The following is a 25,291-nucleotide window of genomic DNA, read 5'->3' as shown; positions in this document are numbered from 1 at the left end:
GTTTATATTACTGTATGGCCTGAGTGTGCATAAGTATGTCAGCATTTAGTGTTAGAGTGTGTGTGTGTGTGTGTGTGTGTGTATTAGTGTATGGTGTTAGTACAAGTGTGTGTCATCTTATGGTGTTAGTTATGCCTAGGAGATGAAGACCAGAAGACCGCGCCATTTCATATTCCTTTAAATATATGAAAATAAAACCATCATTGGGGAAAATAACTGGCTCCCAAATTTGCCAACCCCTGCATTTAAATGCATATGACAGACAATGGGTTAATTTATATTTCAGAATGCAAAACCCACCATATGCATTTGCCCCTTAGCCCACCCAATTTTCTGCTGTGCCACGTCAGACCCCCCTGCACATGTGTTGAAAGCACTCCCATTTATCTCAATTGAGGTGCTTTTCTGTGGCCTGAAATGTCAGACCATGGAGTAGGCCTCTAAAAAAGGTAAGCCTCATGAAGAGATGTGGGAATGCCTATTTATGTAGGCGTTGTTCCATATGCCTTAAAACCAAGTACCTCCTCCCAGAGTTATAAAATTGTATTGAATGTCTAAACCAAAAATTTAGTAAAACAAATACACCAATTGAAAACGAAAAAGCCCAAGCTATGGCAAAATCACAAACACACACACAAAGACAGTGTGGGTCATGGAAGTGAAGCAACTGCTGCGGATCGCTCAAAGAATGCGTATCAGCCCAACTGTCAGGTTTGGTTATGTCCAAAGCACAAAGTGAACATTATGCGGATTAACGCGTAAACAGATAGCATGCCGTGATACAACGACAACACGTACAACATCCAGCAAGAAATGGAAGCCATGGGAAGCTAAAGAAAACTATGCTATGCATCTCCCGAATGTTGCCTCTTCCAGGGGAGGAACAAGGAGCAAATCACAAAGGAAACATAAATTAGGATTTTCATCTGCTCACTCATCTCGGTGATATCCCACCCATTCCAGTCTGGAACTGTGACGTGCTTTGTATGACTCCTACAAAAATCAACGTATCTGTATAAAGTTGTTATGTATGTTTTAACATTGGTCTGGGCAAAATGCCATGCGGCAAATGGCTGGCATCCAAGAATGTGAGACATGTCTGCCTTATTTATTACTAAATGAGCAAGACAACTTTAAAACTAAAGCCATTACTGTAGATACATTTAGAATTAATGTAATTGCATGGGGATTCCTGCACCCTGACCTGGTCCATGCCATGGCCCTGGTGTTCTGACTGAGATTGGGCAACGTGCGGCAATCATCCACCCTCACTGACACCACGCGTTTGGATATGCTATCACTTGTTGTCATTTCCCGCTGGTAGTGTCAGTGAGGGAGGATGGTTGCCACATGTTGCCGAACCTGATCGGATCGCCGCTCAGTGAGGGAGCTACAGGCCAAGAGAAACATACAGGAGGTAAGTGGAGGATACGGCAAGCACTGTGTGTAGTATATACGTGTATATCTTAAGAATTCCACCAATCACTTCCCGCTGCCTTCTTTCTCTCGGATACTATGGACAGTGTCTAACATACTGTCGGATCCTTACTGTCCGACGAGTGGAATTGGCAGTATAAATGGTAATGGTGCCAACCAATGGACAAAACAGAATTACAAATTTTACGATGCCCAACGCTGAAAGCAAAATCTAGTTTAGGGCCGAGCAGAGCACGTTGGCGCCCAGCCTCACTGCTAGTTGAGTTGTGTCCAGCTCTGCCAGAGAGGATCCAGTAATCCACATCATATCAATGATTTCAGGCGCAGCTTTAATAAATATAAAATCTGTGTGACAGACCCCTTTATATTTAACACTGCTCCTCGTTATATATAGAGATTTAATAAACTCTCCACTAGAAATTGTTACTTTTATTTTCAGTTTCATAGGCAGAGACGAACATTTTACCAAGATTGATATCAAGAGATGTATACGGTAAGTTCAGTCAATGTTTATGCACGCAAGGACACATGTAAAGGCTGGGGCTACGTGACTAACCGAGGCAGGTGCCAAGAGATGCTAATCACCCTTTCTGGTAGGAGAAGGAAGGGCTGCCAGAAACTGGACACCTGTGTATTTGACACGCTGACGGTCAGGCTTTGACCAGGCCAGCTCAGCACCCTGTAGAAGTTGTACTCTTGTATTGTGACGCCGCACTGACCTTGTCACAGACGGCTATGCAACTCGAAGAAGCCATAGAAAAGTCTCTAGTTTTAAAGTTTTAAACAGACAACTGCTAACTGCATGTCCCTTGTAATGTATCCTCCAGTGCTGGTTCTAAACAATTTTACCTGCTCAGCCAAAAAAGTCTAAACTAAATAAAAGGACTGCAACATATGTACCTGTAGTGCGATGATAACGCTACAAAGCCCAAAATTACTTACAATAGCCCCGAATAGATTTTCCAGTCGACTTACTTCCTCTGTACAATTAATTGTGGCTATTGCATTATGACAGCAACCAATGAAATGTTGCCCTGTTGGTTGCCATGGCAACAAGACAACTTTTTAAACTTTTCCCCAGTTACTTTTTACGATAACGTTAATGCGATTAGATGAGGACCTAAACCAGACAGGCAAATCGCTTTGCTTAAGTCTCACGGTACTAAATAAAAGTATGCTTACCGAAGGCACGAAACCATAGCCAGGGAAACATTTTTTTTTTATTCTTTACCCAGCGAACAGGATTTACTACACATACCAGACTTCATCTCAAAGAGCAAGCATCAACAACAAAACGAGAGGTACCAAGCTATTTCCTGGCACAGTTCAACAGTGCAACGTTAATACAGGCAAAGCATAAAACAACATTCCCACCAACGACAGGAAATTTCAAATACTTTTGGCACCTTGAGCATGATCCCAACACAGATTTACTATTCCCCAGACCAACCATTTAGAAATAACGTTTGCTTTCCTTATGGTCGTTTTGGAAAAATGCCAGTGATGAAGGCGGGTCTGGGGGGGGGGGGAACACAATACAGCAAAAAAATTAATTCTTTAACCCCTTAAGGACAATGGGCAGTCCCTAAACCCACTGAAAACATGCATTTTGAGGGGTTAAAAACACTGACTCTTGCTGATGTTTCTGTTTCTATATTTATTACTGCCCCTCCTTTTAGGAAAAACATATTATGGCTTTGCTTGGCGATAGTGCTAGCTTTACTAAATCTGAGTCATTTAATGGTCCAACAACTCGAAGGAATGCTGCCGCGTGAAGAATGGCTCGCCATCTGGGACTGTTAAAAGCGACAGTCATCAAAATGGATGACACAACATAAAACTACCTACAGGTTGTGTTAATAAACCATGTGATATTAATAGTTATTCCTCCTGTCTTTTCTGCTGAGGATATGGTGTATCCCAGAGGTCAAATCTGGAGCATTTCCAGGTACAAGGCAAGAAAATCATCACAAGTGTCCATCGTGCCATATATAAGAAGGATCTCCATGATGATAAGGAGGATCATCTTCTGACTGATTCACCTTCTGACCGATTCACCTGTGCTCTTCAGAGGAGATCCTAAAAGCTATTATAAAAGCACTCAATGTGCCCGAACAACCCTATCCAATCCGCATGTACCTTTTACAAATCAATACGTTATATTTAGCACCATTATACTCAACACAGCTGTCCCATAAGAAACATTTTTCAGGATTTTACGTTTGAATATCCAAGTTTAGCTCAAAACGAGAACTAGATACTTAGTTTGCCTCCAGCTCTCGACAACTGGATGTGTAATTCCTGTTCTAAGGTATTCTCAGGAGCATGTTTCATTATATCAGAACCATCTGTTTTAGTGTTCTACGATAAGCACAGATGTGAATGTTACAAACTTACATATATGGCTCATTATATATATATATATATATATATATACCTATATCTATATATCAATAAACACACACACATACATGCACACACTCGCTCATACATATACACTGAAAAAAACCCACATGTACTTGAGACTTAATGACTAATTACAAATAATCCCATACCAACCCAGCTAGCGATAGTAACTGGCTAGAGACCCTAAATTAAAGACCTATGAAAAACTACAGAAGAAAGCACTGCTCACTGCTTACACAGCTGTTTTTTTTGTTTTTTTTTAAGGAGTGCCTGCCAGATGAAAAATACCAACTCTAAGCCAGATAAAGTTTATATAAACACATTGCATTCCTCAGATTGCCAGTTTCTGAGAAGGGACAATTGGTTTTAAGGTTTTGGTCTGGAGTCCAGTAATTGACATCTGTGGAAAAAACACATCAAAGGCAGATTTGCCCCCACTAAGAGGAAAATGACTCCAGGCAGCTTGGGAGCCAGGCCAATACAGATGTGTCATCCCTTTAAACTACTAATGACTGGCTAGTAACGTACACCAAGCACCACCACCACCGAGCGCATCTATCTTTATCTGCACACAAATACCTTCAGTCTCAGCTCATTTATCAACATGTCTCATGTCGGTTAAGATGCCCACGTGGGAAAATGGATACTCTGGTAACAGCATAACATTGATCACCATACATACCAGCACATACTATGGCCAAACTGTTCCATCTCCAGTTTGGCCATAGTATGATTATTACCGACATTTTTACCTGAAAAATACAGAGTGTATGGCTATGCAATCCTACCCTAGGTTAAGGTCATGCTATGGCCATTCTCATGATATACATTTGCTATGTTACTAGCAACTCATTCATACACTACTACGGATATATGGATAAAACAGAACAAATTCTGGGGATACAGCTTTAAAAATACTCTGTAAAAAGAATAAAAACTACGGATATGCTGGTACTTTAAAGACAATGACAACTGGCCGTGGCTAGCTCTTCTGCGCTAGCTTTCACAAAACCAAAATGATGAAGTTGACATACAAAGCCTCTTGCCTACGCAAACCATTTTATCTTTCCTACAATTGCAACGGATAATACCATTTTAAACCAGCTCTGCTAAATAATTTACATGTTGGCGGTTTTAAAGACTGTCGAAAGCAAACCTAGTGTGTGCTATCCCACTCGGCGTTTAACCCCTTAAGTCACAAAGCATCCAGGAAGAAGATACTCACCCCACCCATGTTAAAAGCGTCTCGGTTTCTTTCTTCCAATAGGAAAACGTCCATAAACAGCTTTGTTGGGTGATTTTAAAAAAGACGCAGCCAGTGCAAAAATCCTGCGGGGAAACCAAGTCTGCGAGCCAGATCAGTAGGGTTTCCCACACTCGATCAGAAACAGGCACCTGACCAATCTAGAGGAAGGCTGGAAGGCTTTATTCCATCTGGCTTCACACACAAACACAACTTCATACAGCCCTCCAGCACAGCAGCCTGCAGCGACATATCAACAGAATATGGCCAACTCGTGTGGGAAAAATATTCCAGTATTCCAGTATTCCAGAGAATTAAAAGAGACAGTACACCTACTAAGAATTACGGGGGAAAAAACTATAGACTACCAGATTCAACTATACCGTGCAGATCTTCATGAACATCAGAAAGCCTAATAGGAACCTGCATGGGATTTAAAACCAAGATGAGCTTCCAAAAACAAAAACCAGAGGACCATTATTGAAGGCAACTCCAAGCACCAACAAAAGATGCCAAGACCTGCTGCTTATAGTGCTTCCCCTTGCAGAAGAAGCATTCACCTTACACTAAGGAAGACCCTTAACCCAATAATTGTACAGCCAAAACGTCAGAATGTTTTCTATGTAAAAAAAAAATGGGTATTTTGTTATTCTTTAAATCAGGCCTGTTTTTTGGGATAAATCCTCTACCTGACGCATGACATTATTTTGATATTTTTTAAATATACACAGTTTGTCTTTTTTATAGAGAAAAGTGTCCATTCCATTGAGATATTGAGTGAGCTCTCAAAACTAATAAAAGCCAAGGTTGCAGCCTCACACACAGCCTTAAAATGTATATTTAATTGGCATAACTCAACTGGGCTAAATCAGTGTTTATACAGGCAGAGTATCCCCAAATCTAAATGTAATTGTTATATGTCTACTGCAGAATTAAACCAACACAAGCGATACACCTTTAACTCTTGCATCATGTGACATATTGCATGTTCCATTAATTACAGTCACACAATTGGTTTTGGGCTGAAAAGGTTTAAAACCTATTTTTCCTACAATTACTCAAGAGGAATATGGAACATGAAGTTCTGACTGCACACAGGAGCGGTAAAAAGTGTCTGAATGGTCACACGTGGAGGACACCCACTCAGGTCGATGCAGTGTAATGTGTGTTCTCGCATACACCAAGAAACCCCCTCCGGGGCTAAACACTGCCTTTGAAGCAAATAAACAATTTGAGTTCCAACCTGTGACTATGGAAAAGCAATTTAACCTCTGCACCTTAAGTAGTAAGGCTGTAACTTCTTCAGGAACTCTGCGTGCAACTTTCCGTGTATTAGAAAAATGTCCAGATGCAGAAAATCAAAGACAAATGGTAACTTTACACAATATTATTTAGGACTGGTAAACAAGCTCATTTCCACTTCAGACCATGGGAAGAAAGCATTTAATTATTACTTCTTGCACTAGGCCTGTCTTACTGTGCAGCTCAACAAAGCCGGGTCACTGTGGAGATTAGGATTTGCTTTCTGGTAGCGGACATTTCACCTGTTGGATGCCGAGTCGCTCCTAATAGAGCTCCTTCGTGTGTTTAACAGGTGGCTTTATAAGGTGCCGGATTTTTTGTCTTTTTTCAAGGAGCGGCTAGGTAGACATGTGCTCCAGGGGGGCTGTATTCACATACAACAGATTTCACTCGTAAGACTTACCCAATCACCCATATTGCACCACAATGACTTGCCCCAGCACCAATATCACACAGATAAGGACCCAGGTTGCATGCACTTCATCGCCAGCAGAATTGCAAGGGAGCGGTGAGACAGAGGTCTGAACACACCTCACACTCCCTTACTTTTGGGCCAGTTAGAGGTGATCTCCCCAACTTGCCCCGATTCTCCTGCAATGGGCAGTCCAGTCCATCTCACAGGAGGTGGTCTCACATAGTACTGGACAGGCTGATGACAAAAGGGACAGCCTCTGCCCCATTCATCCAATCCGGGAGAGGGTGTGCCTGGTTCACAGAGGAGAGGACGAAGAAAGAAGAAACCGAAGAAGGCAAGAGAAGTGGAACCAGGGACACGTAAGGGGTTGTTGAAGAAGGTAGGGAAACATTAAGAACAAGGTAATTACCCTGAGACTTGGGACCTCTGTGTGCTAGTTTTGCAACCCCCTGATGAGTGGCAACCAAAGCGGACCAGCCACTCTATTTAACGATACTTCTCTTACAGCCTTCGGACAGTTCAGGCCAATGAGGAGAGTAGTTTGTTATTGCTTAGGGGCGTGTACCTTTTTTGAAGGTACATTAGAGTTCATAAAAGGCTTTCTCCTGCCATATTTTCATGTTAACTTTGTAAGAACATTTTACTGTATGCAAACAGATGCAGGTATTCTTTAGTTATTGGACTTTGTAAGTTTTGGAAAGTCTCATTTAACTCTTCCCAGCTGTACTGAAACTAAAGAGCATGTCTCAGTATGCCCCTTGGTTTTCCAGTGGCCAATGTCATGTATGCGATCTGAAAACTGATGCTTTGCTAGCAAACATGCGACTGGCTGCTGCATCAGTGAATTCTATGGCAGTGCCACTGAGCATGTGCGAGAAGCACACGTATGCCGCCTGGTTTCGGTTAAATGAGACGGACTAAAGAATATATATAATAAGAATGCACCTATATACATGTGGTAAAATACATTAGAGTCCATACAAAATGGAATCCAATATATATATTAAAAAATAAAAAAAAATATATTATTTTGAAGACTAGATTGATCCTATAAGCTGGTCATCTGAAATGATTCTTAGTTCTAATGAAACTATATTCACTGTAGATAGAGTTAGATGGTCACTGTGGATAGAAGGGGCAACATTCACAAACTTGAGTTTAAAATGTATATTTTACTAAACATATAGGCTTTTCAGCATGTTTGTCCTTTGCGTGCCAGGCCCATAACAAAGACTCTGCTGGGTTTGTGTGATGTAAAGGTTTATAAGCTACATGTCTGTACAGGAAGATGCTCAGCTCGCAGAAATCAGGAGCTTGCAGCCCACACACCTCATGTAATCGTCCAGCCCTTCCCTTCAGACATAAAACACACACAGGATGCAGCTCAAGCAGGAGATTTGGGATCGCTCTCATCTACACGCGTGTTACATATCCTTCTAGAAGGATCTGCGTAATGACTGTAGAGGTTACAGGAATGGTTTATACAAGAAACAGACAAATGCAAAATGGGTCACCTATGGGGGGGGGTCTCTATTTTGGATTATGTTGCCACCTGATTAGGATACATAAAGTCCACTGGGAGTTCACTATTGGTTCTTTGTGGAACACAACATACTTATGTCTTTACGCTGTGAAACACTTAAAAGGCACAGCATGTAAGAAAAATAAAACATGATCTTTTCTCCTAGAAGAAAAGGAGGGGGAAAAAAATTAATAAAAACAATGTACAGTTTTGAGAATCATAACAGAACATGCTTTAATTGAAGACGTTTGTATACTATGGAGTTAATATGTAGATGCTTATATAAATATATCTGTTAAAAAAATCTGCACGTCAGGAAGCTAATCCAAGCAGAGGCTGCAGAAGCTTTGGACAACACGTAGGTTACTATGTTGCTGCACAGAGCCGAAAGCCGAAAGAGTAAGAAACTAACGCAAATGACTCCATATCCAGCTCTCAGGAAGCACTTTGCACCATGGAAAGGTCTAGGTCAGAGTATGAGAACTCTGAATGCAACGTATGCATCTGGTGCAACGTATGGACTTTTTAATCAACAACTCGTTGAGAAGATCAAAGTATGAACATTAGCCCTACTGCTAATGGTGGTCTTGTTTACATGAGACGATAGGTCTCCAGGAATAAAAATGTACAACCTGATATAAACGGTTATCAAATACAAGCTTCAGAACACTAAAAGGTATCCACTAAACACCACGTTTCACATCTGATATAAGCCAGATGCTCTATCTTCTTGTAAACATGTGGTAATGCTTATTGGAGCCTAACATCTGCCAAAATCTTTTGGCAGAGGACACACTGGGACTTCCACCTCATAATAAAAATTAAAAAAACCCCAATGCTTTATAGATCCAGACAATTCTTCCCGTTAAACCTTTCTGGTATCTCCCATTCTTAACACTGAAGCAGAAAAGTAAAACTAAAGTAAATACAATGGAGGATTTTACATTTTTTTTAAAAGAATCTTTGATAATCACTTGTGATAGGATAGAAAAAGCCATTTTCTTGAAAAAGTCGACAGAGTAACCAACAGAAAGTTGGTAAAACCAAACTAGCAACATGGCATTGGCAGCTTGGGGAGTTAAGAGTGTAAAGCCACGTTCTGCTTTACAACAGGAACAATATATTTGTTACAGAATTCCTTTAAGTATTCATGATTTTAATTATTTAGCAATTCATTTATTTAGAGAAACATACAATATGATGGCAGATGCAAACCATTATATATATATATATATATATATATATATATATATATATACACACACATACACACACATATGCACATATATGCACATGCGCACAGTAAAGCACAGCTGAGGATATGCAATCATAACACAGGCTCAATATTGGCAGGTGTTCTCTTTGGCTAATACTGCACAAGGCCCCAACCCATCCATGGAGTGTAGTTACTAATTGGTTATGAAATATGCATCAATGCGGGTAAACATGTCCACACATTTGTGACGTGCAGCGGCGGAAGTAGCTGAACCCATCGCATTCAAAGTGTGAGTTTGTTTGAGATGAGCAAAGAGTCTAGGAAATTCTTGTGTTGCGTTACAGATTCCATGCGGTTTTGTGATTATTCATCCATTATATCCAGGTGCTCATACAGGGTGATACAGAACTTATCGCAGGGAGCAAAGTGAGTTCATTGCACATCAACACTGAGGTCACCGCGCACCTCGATGCATCAAGTACATTGATTTACAAACAAGTCGCAGCACAGCCCTTCCCGACTTACATGCTGCGTTGTGCCTCTGCTCTGTGTGGCGATTCCTGCCAATATCCATAACCTTTCCTTGAGTTAGAAATTTTCCAAACATTCCATCTCAGTAATCACATCCATGCCGACCGCTCCACCAGAGCTCACACAGCTGTGTACAGGAGCTGTCACGATTCTGAAGAAAACAACATCAAACAACTGGTCCAGCTAGAGCCAATACCTTCAGACCTATAACTCGTAAGGTAATGTTGTTACATGTGTTACATCTGGACAACTCTGCTTAGAACTCCAAAGAAATAAGAAAACAAGTGATTGTTTATAAATTCACATTTACCAACGCATCTATTTCAAGCTCGGGAAAAATAGAAAAAGCCCAGGTTATATACAGGCATATAGGTGTATTACCTATTACCAATGAAAGGCAGTGAGAAGGACCATCTGTGGTAGTAAAACGTCACCTTTATGGCTGAATTGAAAATAAATTCCTCCACAACACAGGACAAAATAATAAATCCTCAATAGAACCACTGACGCGTTTCGCTCACATATGGACGGAACGCGCCAGCGACTACTACTCTATTGAAGATGTAGATGCAGTGTACATTGCAAGTAATTGCAAGAGTATACAGGTTGCAAATGGTGTCCGACATCCCATACAGAAGCTGCATAATGTCGAAAAGGGTGCATATTTCGTCAATACGTGGCTTCACACACAAGGGGAGTCTGGCACTGTTTGAGGAGGTCACCACCAATTTGGTCCATAATGGTGGGAGAAGAGGGGCTGGAGTGCTGTGGAGACAGCAGAAATGGCAGCCTGTGCACACGTAGAACACAAAGAAGAAAGGACAGCCATAGAAAACATACAAACACTAGGTACTCTACTGACTACACAGGCATACCAACAACCAAAAAAGCCAACAACACATTTTGTACTCTACATGATCATTTGAATGTCATATGATTCTCTGTACAACATGAATACAAGTAAGGTATTTGGGAGGAGAGAACTTCATGATCCAGATGTTTGGGGAATTGACATCTAAAGACTTTGAAGCATCCTTAATAAATATCTAAATGTATGTACGTCTCCATCAACCATTAGAGTGCCCGAGGCACTGCCATGGTTAGCTTGTGCACCTTGCATTTAAAAGTTAAATTATGTTTCATCATACAGTATGTGACTATGCGTTAGCCCAGTACTTCAATAATATTATCCTCCCATCCCCTGATCTTAGGTTTTAATTCACCATGAACTTTAAGTAAATCGAGAACATGGAAGATGAACCCTGAGTTATGGTCAACTTCAAACAATATCAAATATCTAGGATCTTTGTGTAGTAAAATTACAGAAATATTCGCTTACACTGGAAATTCCATCCAACAAACCAGTATAATAATGTGCATAACAGTTTACAATACCTTTTATAAATTCCTTCTTTACGATACTGTCTATGTGTGAACCAGATCATCTTTCTCCAACTTAAAGGTGCTGCAATAGCAAGTATGTTAAGTAAAGAAGCCTTAGCTAGTTATTGTATTTTTTTTCAAATTAAATTCAAAGGAGGCGAAACGGTACCTAAGAAGGTTAATAACGTTTCTGAATATCCAAAGAAATGTGCCTGCACATCTGTGTATTAGGGGGTGAGGACATAAAACAGTTGAATCTATGAAGGAGAGTTTCAAGGACCCCGAATGGCAAAGGCCACAAATAACCTGAAATAATGACGTTTTTGATCTTTGGCCAGTTCCTACTACCAGAGGTCTACTGTTTTTTGTATTTATGAGGTCGTTCAAGGAGAAGTCTCATGGGAAGAAAAATTATTTGAGTGTTAAATACAATGCTGACCACGTTTTATTTCTTTCCTTTATCTGCAGACCTAGAGGCTGCCATTGTCAGCTATGTGATATGTTGGGTGACTTTCCTTGCTCAAACACCACACTATTATTATTATCTTTTATTTATATAGCGCCAACAATTTACGCAGCATATATTCAAGGTGTCTGACAAGACGAGAATTGCAGTAGACTACATAGTAATGCCTAATATATAGCTACCTGAAAACATGGGGGTGGGGGATATACTGTATATATATATATATATATATATATATATATATATATATATATATATATATATATATATATATATGAAGCACAATATTTTTTATGTGGTGGCAGATATAGATTACTAGCAACATTTGTGATTCTTACCATTACCTGTAATTTGGTTACTATATCTCCCTAGGCTAACGTATTGCCACTACTGATAAAATGTGACTGAAGGAATTATATATATTGCATTATAAACCCCTCTGGCAGTGAAGCAACACAGAAGCGTTGGCTCATAAAGTTGCCGGTAAGCCCCCTGCATTCCTTGGGCAGGTGAGGGAGAAGCCGTTTCATAATAGAATAGGCCTGCAGGACTGGGCAGTCTGATGGACTCTAGAAAGGGCTTTGAACATCTGTGCTAATCTTCATGGAGAGGAAGGGAATGTTGGGCTACACATTCTTTGTTTTTTCGACAGGCTTGCATCTTGTAGGCTTTCGGGACACATGCTCTCCTAAAAAGGTCCGACTCTAGGTGGGGGTTGAAGAACTGTGCGCACTTCTTCCGCAGCCAGGAGAACAACAAGGAGCTGATATTATGGATAAGTCAGTGTGCATTCAGAGCTCACTCACCGGCTTTAGTTCGACAATTCATTTATCAGATGAGGGACTGGCAACATTCAGCCTACGTGGGCAAGCCAAGGCAGGCAGCCCAGTAAGATATATGTCCAAAACACTCAATGCACATACATGCACTATACAGTTGTGCCTGAAAACCAAAATTATTCTAGACACCACTGTGACCACCAGTGGCATCGCAATACACACCTGTGTAGTCAGAATTACTGCTTACTCATCCTCCAAAAAACAAATGCAACGGAAAAAGTCTGCTTCTCCGATCATTAAAAACTTTTCAACCACGCTACACCTGGGTATATATATATATATTTTTTTTAATAATAATATACACAAACCTCTTCTATCAGCATGCCAATCCATTTTACAACTATCTAAACTTGTTTTTGTTATTTCTTTTATTATCAGTATCATTTCTTCACAGATATATACTTTAGTTGGAGACTACTGTATACGAACAGAAGCAGGTTTCTGGAAAATGTGAGTAACACCTGAATAATTACTTCCTTGTCCTCAATTCGCCCCTTTCTTCTTCTCACCCTTACGCACTTCTAAGGCTGCCAAAGTGGAGAGAAATATGTAATTAATAAGTATTAGTAAGAAATAAATAATAGTAAAAAGGTCTGCAATCGTGAAGTTCACTGGGGTCACAGATTTTCTAATAGACATATTTCTTATTTTAACCCCTAGGTAACATTATACATGTTTATTATGCAAGCTGTTAAAATCTCAGATTTGGGAAGGTAACAGGCCCATTTAATGTATAGTATTTTCACTGGCCAGTGCTCGCCTTTAGACAGTTGCCATAGAGCGTTGTGGTCCTCTTGGTCAGTGAAGATACGAAGTTTCATCTATTCTGCTGCCAGTAGGATGTAGAGGTAAAACATTAAATTCACAATGGAGATTTAACGGAAAGAAATGGGCATGGAAATGGGGAAAAATAGAACACAAACACAGAGAAAGAGATCACAAATTGAGTGCCGGAGCTGTCAGCTGCTCATCACACTTGAGGGATGTCCTCTGCATGAAATGATACAAGTTGGGACTTCTAGTATGAGTGTATCATCAGGTGACACGTATCCTGGTGTTACACAAACAGGTTATTAAATGTTTGGGTGATGAATTAATCTTCCTGTGACAACATAACCCATTATTGGCAGAAAGACTTGCTCATCCACAAATTAAAAAAACAACATAAAAATGTATTATTCATTAACAGGGTGCTTCCATGACTTCATGAAGTAGCAGCGTTAGGAAGATAGGCTCCAAGGAGCTTGTTTGAGGATTACAGTACATTAAAGGACTAGTGTAGGCTACAGATCCAAACCCAAAAGGTACTCGACTACCACGCCAATGACGCCTCAAAAAAAACAAGCAAAGACTTCTACTAAACACAACCAAATGGCCCTTTAAGACTGTCTAATGGTTTTAAATATACTAAAAATTCAGTGGAAATGTATAGTAAACCAGGTAATCCTTGCAAATAATGCACACAATCTGTATTTGCACTCAATGAAACATGAGACCTGACTGTACATTAGAGTTGCTGATAAATTTTAAAAAGTTGGCAATCAACAAAGCTGCAAATGGGGATCGATTCAACAGCGAAAGAGCACCAGAGAAAGACATCAACAGAACAATATGCCTTTTAAATAAATCATTACAAGTTTTTTTTGGTTTTAAAATAAGAGACAGGCGATTAGAACATCAAGATCCTTACGCACTGGACCCAAGGGTAACCTAAAAGAAGAAATCCTTTCTAGTGTTTTAGCTTTATTCCCTGAAACCATTCGGCCAGGAATCTGTCAAATACACAGTAAGATAAGCAAGACTTAAATTATACAAGAATGGTTACCAGAAAAGAAAAAAAAAAGTACGTCAAAAACATAACCACTAGCTCTTTTAATAAAAGTCTTTGGCGGCAGAGATAACGCTGCACTTAGTAAGTGGTGGTGGGGCACTTTGATTTCCCAACTCTGTTTATAAAGCATCTTATACATTTAAGGTGATACTCCTGTAATGGTTTTATCTTAAATGTATCGTTTGGTTATGACCTTTGGGAACATATGCCAGCCATACAAACACTGATCTGCAGCTGACCAGCTTTGCCCATGGCTTCTGGATCACCAGCTCTGGAAAAGTAAATTGTTACTTTATAAAAACCTCCAAAAACCCCTGCATTTACACAAAAAAAATTTTTGGTGTGAAGCCCAGATTGCAAAAAGTGCTTTAGAACTTTGATGCTGAATGACACAGACTGCCAGCATCATTCATGAAACATTACCATGTCAGTGATTCACACGTGAAGGATGCTATTAAACAGAGCCAGATACTGCGGGGTGCGATGATCACATTCCTGAACTATCAGGGGAAAGCACTGGAAGTGTCTGTTCTTTCAGATAAGGATGCTAATCTATGTCAATAAGATTTATGTCTCTGGTAGACTAAAGCTATCTGACAGAGTCAAGACAGGAAAAAAGAAACAGGCTTCTCCAATGGACCAAAAACACATACACACACGCTAACTCTGGCTGGGCAAGCACTAGCCCAGGGACGTGGTAGATGAGCACAAGCTGGGCATACCAGAAGCAGATTGCAGATAGAGTCATCTGCCTCCATTACCCCAGTTCCCCAATACCCACTTTCACAGATGGAAAGGATAATTTATACATGTGTATGTTACAAAGGGTGGTACACACAGTTATTAGGATGGTCCATGATAAATATGCAATACAATACTTTCTCAGCATAAAACAGGGAATACGGTTGTATCAGTCACAGAGAAGATATAGAGGACCGGTTTTAATTGATGGAGATGCCGTCCCCAAGACTTTTAATGTAGATCTACTGGATACCACAAACATTAGTGACAGCCAGTTGGTGTGACTGCTAAATGTAGTTAATCGTTTATTTGAAGTTAGATTTAGTCAGGTCCACCAACATATATTCTATTTACATTCCTCATGGGGAGGGGGGTGTTGAAGGCATTGCTAGAGGCAGAGCTTTGCCAAGACTTTTGTGTTAGATGTTTATTTAACTAATCATTATTACACTTTTTCTAAATACCATGAACAATTTAATGTATAACCACGTTTCCATGGTTCCTATACAAAGCGTGATTTTTAGGCCTCTCGCGCCCAAAAAATATTCTGAGCACCTAGAAAAGTGTCAACTCAGGGGAGGAAAGAATAAGAGAGACGCTTGGGAGGAGTGCATTTAGCAAAATGTGGAATTGCATGTTTTATACAAAAAGTGTGTATAAAACTTGACAAGAGCCTATATAAACATACTTAAAAACGTATCAAACCAAAATTAACAAAAGCACTGTTTCTCAGTAACACTTTGATAGGGATATCACTTTCAGCCCATCATGGAAACAGCATTACATAATGATCACAGCAATCCACAATGATGTGCATGCCCGTTTTCCAAATGACAAACACTGTTTTTTTTCTTCTTATCTCTCTCCTTCCTTTTCTTTCTCTTCCAAACTCTACCCAGCAGGCCCCCACCCATCACACAACACTATCCAGCAACCCTTCACCTCATCCCCCTGAGCACTACGCAGCAGCCCCAATAGTGGTCAGCATGCAAGGTCTTGGTCACTTTGAGAGGGATCCAATCACTGGTTTGCTCTTTAAGCCCCACCAAGCTGACAAAGCCCCATGCATCTATACACATACATATTTATAAACTCTTATAATGAACTATAAATTACCCCTCTGGTGCAGCGGAATAGAAAAGTTGTAAGAAGGAGGAGTTAATTGCAGATTTAATACTGCAATTGAAACTATGTATTATCATCTCATCCCAAACTAGGGTGGGTAGAGAGGCCATACAGTGATATACAGCGTTTGCTTTGGTGGACAGTGTACACAGGATTCCACATGCAAGAATTTCACACATACATATAATACATTACAAACCCATAACACGTCCAAATAAATGCATCTCAACGCAAATTGTTGCACAAGTCTATGTGACTTAAGCGTAATCCAAGTCGGTGTCCATTTGGTTAGCAGGACAGGCAAAGCACCGATACGCTGAGAGCAAAGAACGCGTCCCTGTGCAAGGAAGGGTTTTTGTGGTCTCCGTGACCTTCTGAACATCAGACCCCAGAAGCAAAGGAACACAATCTGCAAAAGTCATCAGTTGTTAGGCACAGTAGACCCTTCTCTGTATATCCTAAAAACTGCTACACTGCACATGGTATACCACAGAGCTTGACAAATCCCAGGAGCCAGGTGGCCTTGGCTCGTAACTTTACTTGTCATTTCATTTGAGGACTAACCTCCTAGAAGATTTGGCTGTTTGGCTCATGACTTCTATACGAACTTCAAAAGTTGCCATTGAAACAACATTTAAGACATTACATTGTCAATTCTGTACATCTTTAAAGAGGGAAAAGTCTACCATAGAAGCCTCAGAACTGGCCATAAACAAAGATTAGAGATATAGATATAGGTTTTGCTCTAAATAAAATCAACATTTTTCTAAAAAGCAAATGAAATTCTAAAACATTTAACCAAAAGACACAAGAAGCTTAGGGACCTCAAAACAGTAGGACTGTGAGCCCTGTTGTAAGTTACAACAGAAGTACTCCAGTTAATGGCAACACAAAGCGGTTAAAGCCTGCGACTTTAAAAGCAGCGAGTCCCAGCAAGGCATATGCAGGTCCGGAGGCTACTTTGTTTGTGAAACCAGTAATAATAATTAAAAATTATTATTATTATATTCTTTTTAGGCAGTTTTTCAGACTAGCGTGCATACAATAGGACCTGCACAGTATCTAATTCATACATACCCTATACAGGTCTTCGTATGTGACATGCTCAGAGGGCAACATTTAGAAGGTTAAGGAGAAAGCAAGGTTAAGAATGAGGAGCCAATTTGTAGAAAGACTAATAAATTGTAACCCCACTAGAGAAAAATGTTAAACACAGCCACTCAACCTCACTCTTACACTGACAGGACATGTTTATAAAGTCACGGACCTACACATATTGCCTGAAGGAATGTGCTGTAACATTAACTCCCAGCAAATTAACTAAAGCCTTTAACTGGAGGTGGTCAATGGTCATTGACTTGTCCTAAATTAAGCTTCAAGTCCCTTATATATATCCCATAGTGTTTCTAGCCAAATACCTCACCACCAGCAATTTTTAAAAGTGGGTTAAGAATAAGATGACACCAGCTGGAGAAGATCTTCCAATTCTTTATACGAGGTTCCAAACATGTATGCTTTTCCTGGAACGATGAATGAACCCGGAATTCCATGAAAACATTTAGTCACCTAATGGGAAGTATTATAGATCACAAAACTAGGTCCAAGTACTTTCTCGGGCTTTGGTTGCCTTCAGATCATGACAATGAGAGGAAGCAAAGTCCTCAAGGGATTGCCTTTTAGAGAATATAAAAAAAAAATATGAACCTTATTCTGATGTCTTTGAAAACCAAGTCCTACCTCAGCTAGCCTAGTTCTTAGCTTTTGAAAACTTTAGACCCCATCCTCTCAGCAGATTTTTAACACGGTAGGGGAAATCCGCCTAACATGTGAGGTGGCCTTGATGTAGACATCTGACAGGTTAGTTAAATTCATTTGTTTAAAACCTCACTCTAAAAACTCTAGATCCTCCCCATTCCTTCTGCTTCCCGGTTTGATAATGTAAGTCCCTGTCGTATATCATCCTTTCCCGGGTTTGTAAAAGGATAGTAAAGTCTCTATACCAACTGCAAGGGGAAAAAAAAAGATCCAGGAGGGGATTCTTTATTAAATAAAGTGCCAGAGAACCTGTAAGAAAGAAAAGTATATCTGATATAAGCCTAATAAGCATATGGCAGAACCAATTGTTTTTTTTAACCTTATATTTCTGTGCCTACACATTGCGCTAGTACGTCTAATTTTGTCTGAATAGTAAAAATTAGTTTTGTTGAATATCTTCCAATGGAGCAGTTTTAAAAAGGAAAGGCTGTTTAAGCAGAGGGTAAAAGTGCTTACTGTAGCAAATATTATAAGAGGAAAAACAATTTGCTCTCCAAGATCAACTTGTTTTTTATTATTTGTGCTTCTACAGAGCAAGTTTCTGGTATTCTAAGCTATGTATCTTTTTGACCATCACTATTTAGGGTTCTCAGAACATATTCTCTCCCTAGACTACCACCTGTTAAAGTCATTACAGGGGTCTTTATTAACCATATTCGGATATATTTTTTCACCATAATGGACTGACTGGGAACAACATTTGCTTAAATATATGCTTATGACATGAGGAGCGTGTCCAGGTGGCACGTTGCCATCAAAAGTCATCCAGGGTGCCCGAATGCAAGTCTTCCTGGTCTTTCCTGTGTAACAGCTCACACATGTGCCTTGGTTGCCTTTCCCATTTGTGGGGTGCAAGTGTAAAGGAACTCAGTTGAGTTTTAAACCTTAGGCCATCAAGGTGGGCTGTCTTTGCTCTTGCCCTGTTGGCCCAAAGATGCAATTTATCTTTTTCTTTCTACTACATAGTTATGTTTACCTTTATTCTAAGCCCGTTTCTTTGCCATGTTTTGTGAGTGGCATTCAAAAATGTATCCACGGTATTTCAGCAGATAGGTTTCCTTAAACTTGATTGGACAAACACATCGCTAAGAATTCTGTGCTTACATCAGGCTCTGATCCGGTCTTTAGTGATCCCAAGAAGAGAATTTACCATGTCTGCCTTAGGACAAGGCAGTATAAGACTAAGCTCCAATCATACCATTCCAGAAGCATCGAACTTGATGGTACAATTTACAAGTATCAATAAATGTCTTGTTTTTTGGTAACACTCCAAAAAGGTTTAAATAAGTTACCAAGGGAGAAACAACGGCAAGAATAAACCAGTCTAGCTAGCTGCCCCCAATGGTATCCAAATGGTGGGTTTCTGGTGTTTTAGATCTATAAACATTAGAAATGTTTATTTAGGGTACTGAACTATTGAATGTAAAATCCGGATAAAGCCACAGATCTACTCTAAGTGGTTCAGGAATTTGAAAGGTCACTTCTGCGTTCTTCCCATAAAGCTGTTGGGACTTGGAACAGATGGTGCATTAATTAGCGCAAATATACACACCAGTGACCTGCTATCAGTAGGAGACCTCACATAGGATTATTTATGTGCAAAGCCTTAACCCTTGGGTCAAGACCTTCTAGATCTATGGTAATGGCCCCAACAGCACAACAAAATGTATGTGCATGTAAAGTATCAGGAAAAAGGCACGTCACAAAGTGTATAATAATTCCAGGTTAAAGGGCTTTCATGTGAACATGCTATAATCCATGGTAATGATTCAAAACACAGAGGAATTCTACCTGCTGGCTATAATTAGTAACACCCTATAGTTAGACATCATCTCAAATGTCAAAGGGGCCTGGTGACAGATGCATAGATACACACACAAAACAAAGTTTGCCCTTTTCTCTACTGTAAAAGTATACATGTAAAATGTAAAGACGTTTTAGTTTAATAAGGTGGTGATGGATAAGTGGAACAGCCTCTCAGTAGAAGTGGTAGAGGTTAACACAGCAAAGAAACTTGCACATACATGGGATAGGCATACGCCTATTCTGAATCTAAGGCAAGACCAAGGACTAATTAAGGCTCGAGTATTTACAGCAGAAAAAAGTGGGCAGACTAAATGGACCAAATCTTTTACCAGTCAACAAATTCCTAGCAGGGGCCACACAAGTATCATGACCTTTGGCTTCTCTCTAAATGGACAGAACGTCAAGGTTCTTGATTTATCACATAATAAGAATTCCATCGTCAGGTCATGTAAAAGGGACGGGCTACACTAATTCCCAGGATTTACAGATGCCAGCGATGTCAAAACTTGTTTTTCTCCAAAAACGTTAGCCTAATACTTTCCAGGAAAAACCAAAAAATATTTTTCCATGGCATAGAAAGCAAAGCCAACCACAGACCACCTATTTAAAGAGATAGATAGACATCTTCTCATTCACACTATAACCCAGTGCGCAAGAAGAATTGGGCTGTTTTTTTTTCTTTTTTAAACAGTTCAAACCTGCTGTAAGGTTTTCAGAAAACTGCATGTTTCTAGCTTTCTTAGTACACTTTACTAGACAAATACCTCCTTATCATACTGCCTTGTGGTAAACAATCGAATACCTCAGTCTAAATCACCCTTCCTGACACTAATGGAGGGAAATATTTCATTGTATAAACTGGACTTCATTATTGCTACCATAAAGAATCAGCTTGATGAGGTGGTTGAGCAGAGGATGTCATCCAAAATATATAACGTGACTGGCAACAATGGCCGCCTCTGGGTCTGCGGGTTAGCAAATGTATATTAAATCAGGATTTTGTTAATCCCAGCCTAAATTACTATATACAGCACTGTAGTTTTCACTTTATGTTCATATCTGAAATGCCGGTCATTCATGAATGCAGCTAAGTTAGGTCCTAAAACATCTTCTTGGTGTTTACGTCATGGGTCTTCAACACCTTCCGTTTAAATTAAAAATGAGATGCAAATTCTGGAACGGTTTATGGCTTCAAAAAAAAAAAAAAAAAAAAAAAAAAAGTGGTCCTGGCATGGTACATTTTAAAATTTAAAACTGGTCTTGGGGGCAGCGCAGCCTCATTACTATTCTCCAAATTATCGTGCAGAAAATCTAGATGTTTTTATGTACACTAGTCATCTCCAGAAATGTCCTGATGCTCTCATGGTAAAGTATGCCAATGAGAAACGCGTCTATTGCCAGAATCCCATCATCGCAGGTAGTGAAATGTTATCCAGAACCTGTTCTGGGTTGGACTGAACGGAAACACATTTTGCCTTGGGGGGAAAAATCCTCAGATTTTACAGCTTTATTTTCCCTGTTAGGAAGAGAAAGGTAAATCTGTTCTGTGACCTGTGACCGTTGAGTAACAGATGCCAAAGGAAAGTTAAAGAATGCGAAAACCGCTACTCTTTGCTTATTTTCACTTTCGCCCAAGGCAACCCCTATTAAATCTCCATACTTCATTGTCTATTGAGAACAGGATACAAAAAGCCTTACTCACAAGTAACAGGAAACCGATATCATCCAAATGCAACCCGGATTCTGCCCAGGTCTGGGTAGGGCAGGGATTCACAATTCTACGGGCAACATTACTAATATTTCAATATTCCAAAACAAAGGGAGGGTTGATGTTGGCGATGGCACGGTGAAGTGTTTATACACAAATTAACATGGCCTTAGGGGATCCCTAATTGGCTTTATGAAATAAAAATACGTATAGGTGATCTAACGAAGAAGAAGGAAACTGGACCATGCATGGACACATTGATTTGAATGCAGCCCAAAGGGGTAATCTGGCCGGGGATATAAAGAACGACGTGTCCACAGTAAGTATGCAGAACTCGAGTGTATATATGATTAAAGCAGGCTGTGTGGTTTTGAAGAGAATAGTGTGGCGTACTGAAGTAATGGTACTACCGGCTTCACATCTGTGGCTTTACTTTTCCTTGTGGAACCCTCTTGCTCGGCGGAATCGAGCTCTCAGACAAGGCATCACGGGTTCCTGCCTGCATGCTGTGGAGCCACGCTGATCCGCACCTTCCCGTCCAGCTGCTGGTAATGTGTATTCTGTTCTAGAAGTCACGCAGCGGGGGGAGAGGAACAGCGCGTCCGTGCATGCACAACATTCTAAGCCAGACTTAAACGCGGACGGAAACCGGTAACTGTATTCATCTCAAAACCAGCAGCAAGTAAGACTAAGCGGAGAGAACAAATGCAGATCCCTACGGATTTACCCTCATTTCAAAAGGGATCTATTTTATTTTGTTCAAAACTAAACATAATCGTCGTAAGTGACGGGTGTCTAACATGTGCATAGCAGGAAAGGAAACCAATATTTTCAACACAAAAAGGCACCAGATACTGTATTCTCTCAGGTATAACATGGGGCTTAATTTACAGCTAAATATTTAGGATCACTATTCAGTAGAGAAGTCTTGTAATTTTGTACCTGTATATAAGAAGCCACCATCTCAAAGTGTCCTAAAAATGAGTTTCATACATGAATAATTACCCATTAACAACTAAACAGTGTCTACTTTGAAATAAACACAGATAAAATGGCCTACAAACAAGGTCATATGACTAATGTCGAATGTTAAAACAAAAGGAGCTGTCCCTAAATGAAATTAAGTTTCCGTGTTATCTGCAGCCACGTGGCAACCATTACTGCCTCATTTCTTTTCGCAGGGGCTCAACGAGTTTCTCCATGTTACTTAGAAAAACAGCAAATAAAGGCTTTTAAAAAAGCAGTAATGCCCCGAGAAAAGTCAGGTTTACACGGCTTACGAAACAAAATTATTTCTCATACTGTAATAAATAAGTATTCACCCATCAACCAGGCATTTAATGGGTTAATGTATAAACAGAGCAGTGCGGGATGTCCATGCAATGCTAGTTAGCCCTCAAAATTATAGATTCCGACAGGAAACCTCTTCATGGTGGTTTGCAATCTGAGCCGAAACTAGCCAATAGCCTTTCAGGACTAATCTTGGGGGTATATGGTTTATTTAAACAAAAAAAAATATCCACAAAAACAAAACAAAAAAAAAGGAAAAAAAAAAGGAAAAAAAACCCAAAACAATTGCTATGTCTCTTTATTCCACTTTGAACACTGGAGACGAACGGTTTGTCCTGATTGACCGTCTTTTACTCTCATAAAAGACAGAGAATTAGAGATCAAAAAAGAAGAAGCCCCATAGAGAAGAAAGGAGGTGACATAGTAAGGCAGGTGTAAAAAAAAAAAAAAAAAAAAAGGCTAGAGGAATGTGAGTCGGGTGGAGCTGGATACCTAGTGCCTTAGGCTTTAAAAATCTGGACTTGTTTATACTTGTCCGTAAATCAAAGAAAATAAAATGATGCTATACTTAAAGCAGCATCTGAAAATGTATCAACCATTAACGTTATAGTTACTATTCAAGCGAGGTCCTGATACCGCAGAGATACGCAGCTTCCTCGCTCAAGCCAGATACTTACTATTTCTCCGACCACGTGTACTCGGACACAGTCTTGCAGGATATATGCATACGGCAAACCGATATCTTACCTTGCCTCTGTATAAATACTCTAAGCAGCGGGTTTGCACTAGACACAGCTTTGCAGAAGTTGTCATCGTTGTTAATTGGAAGGAGATCTCCGTGAACGTCCGCATAGCCAAGCATCACATCAACGCTGGAGATGTTATGGACGTGAAGGAGAAGGTTGTAGAATTCCTCAAACGTTCCGGGTTTGTGGCGGTTTAGCGAGAACCTTCTGAACTCGGCTCCATACTGCAAACACAACAATAGTGAACTGTTAGAAATGATCCGCGCGCATTTTCACGAGGACAAAGGAGTAGTGCCCGGGCATACATGTATCGTATAAGATGAGTTTAAGGGCCTCTCTAACAAAATATGACGGTCAGAGAGTTTAGCAGAGTACTTTCACAAGCGACACCACAAGCACACTGGAAGCACTTCCACCAAGTCTATACCGAGGCGTAAGGTCACAAATAACAACTAAATACACAAAGTATTAACATCAGTCTATGGTCTATTCATGGTTAGGTGGGGCTTAACTTAACCCCCTCGTGACAAAGGCTGATTTTACTTTTTTTGTACCCTTCGTGACAATGGCCGTTTTAACATTTCTGCGCTGCTCGTGTTTAGCTGGAATTTTTTTTCTTTCCCGTTTACTGAACCCACGCACATTATATATTGTTTTTTTCAGGACAAGAAGGGCTTTCTTTAGATGACATTGTTTTGATTGTATCATATTATTTACTATTAAAAAAAAGTATAAAATATGGTGAAAAATTTAGAAAAAAATGACTGTTTCTAACTTTTAGTTGAAAAATCTTTTACTCATCTATAAAAGGTAATGAAAAAACCTGCTAAATAGATTCTACTATTTGTCCTGAGTTTAGAAATACCCAATGTTTTTATGTTTTTTTGCTTTTTTCTACACATTATGGGGCAAAAAGTACAGGTAGCGTTTTGCTATTTCAAAGCCATTTTTTCCAAATTTGGTAATTCTTCCCCCCATGTGCCATTTCGGGTATCTTTGAAGCCGGCCAATGCAATTTACCCCATCAAGTCATATATTTTTGAAAACTAGACAGCCCAGGGTATTCCAAATGCTAGTATTTTAACCCTTTTCAAGCACTAATTCTACCATCAGCCTTTGTCAAACTTTATGGTAGTAATTTTTTTTGCATTTGTTTTTTCACACACATTTTACTTTAGGTATGAATAAACAGGTTCTGGTATATGTCACTATCATAAAACACCCCAATATGTGTTTAGCAACATCTCCTGAGTACAGCGATACCTCACATGAATGATTTTGCCTGGCTGTTTGGGGGCAAAAGGGCCACATTTGGGGCATTTGGGGATCCACTGCCCATGCCCTATTTGGTACATCTTTGAGCCGGGCCATTTCAGTGTGCCCAATAAAGCCATATATTTTTGAAAACTAGACACCCCAGGGTATTTCAAATGCTAGTATTTTAACTCTTTCCATGCACCATATCTACC

General features: G+C 39.8%; 1 protein-coding gene across 1 annotated transcript in view; it reads right to left on the bottom strand.

The window, feature by feature from the left end:
- The window catches only part of LOC149289590 (partitioning defective 6 homolog gamma-like), a 37,719-nt gene that overhangs the window by 2,141 nt on the left and 10,287 nt on the right, over positions 1-25,291 (bottom strand). Inside the window, exon 2 of the mRNA XM_089490451.1 lies at positions 23,824-24,046. Within this exon, the coding sequence (XP_089346577.1) occupies positions 23,824-24,046 (223 nt within the window). The remainder of the gene's footprint in view (positions 1-23,823; positions 24,047-25,291) is intronic.

This window comes from Sceloporus occidentalis, unplaced genomic scaffold (genome assembly GCF_023333645.1).
Source record: "Sceloporus occidentalis isolate IW3139 unplaced genomic scaffold, rSceOcc1.0.p SCAF_44, whole genome shotgun sequence".
Classification (NCBI taxonomy): Eukaryota; Metazoa; Chordata; class Lepidosauria; order Squamata; family Phrynosomatidae; genus Sceloporus; species Sceloporus occidentalis.
The sequence above is the reverse complement of the archived record's forward strand: the minus strand, read 5'-3'. Positions and strand labels throughout refer to the sequence as shown.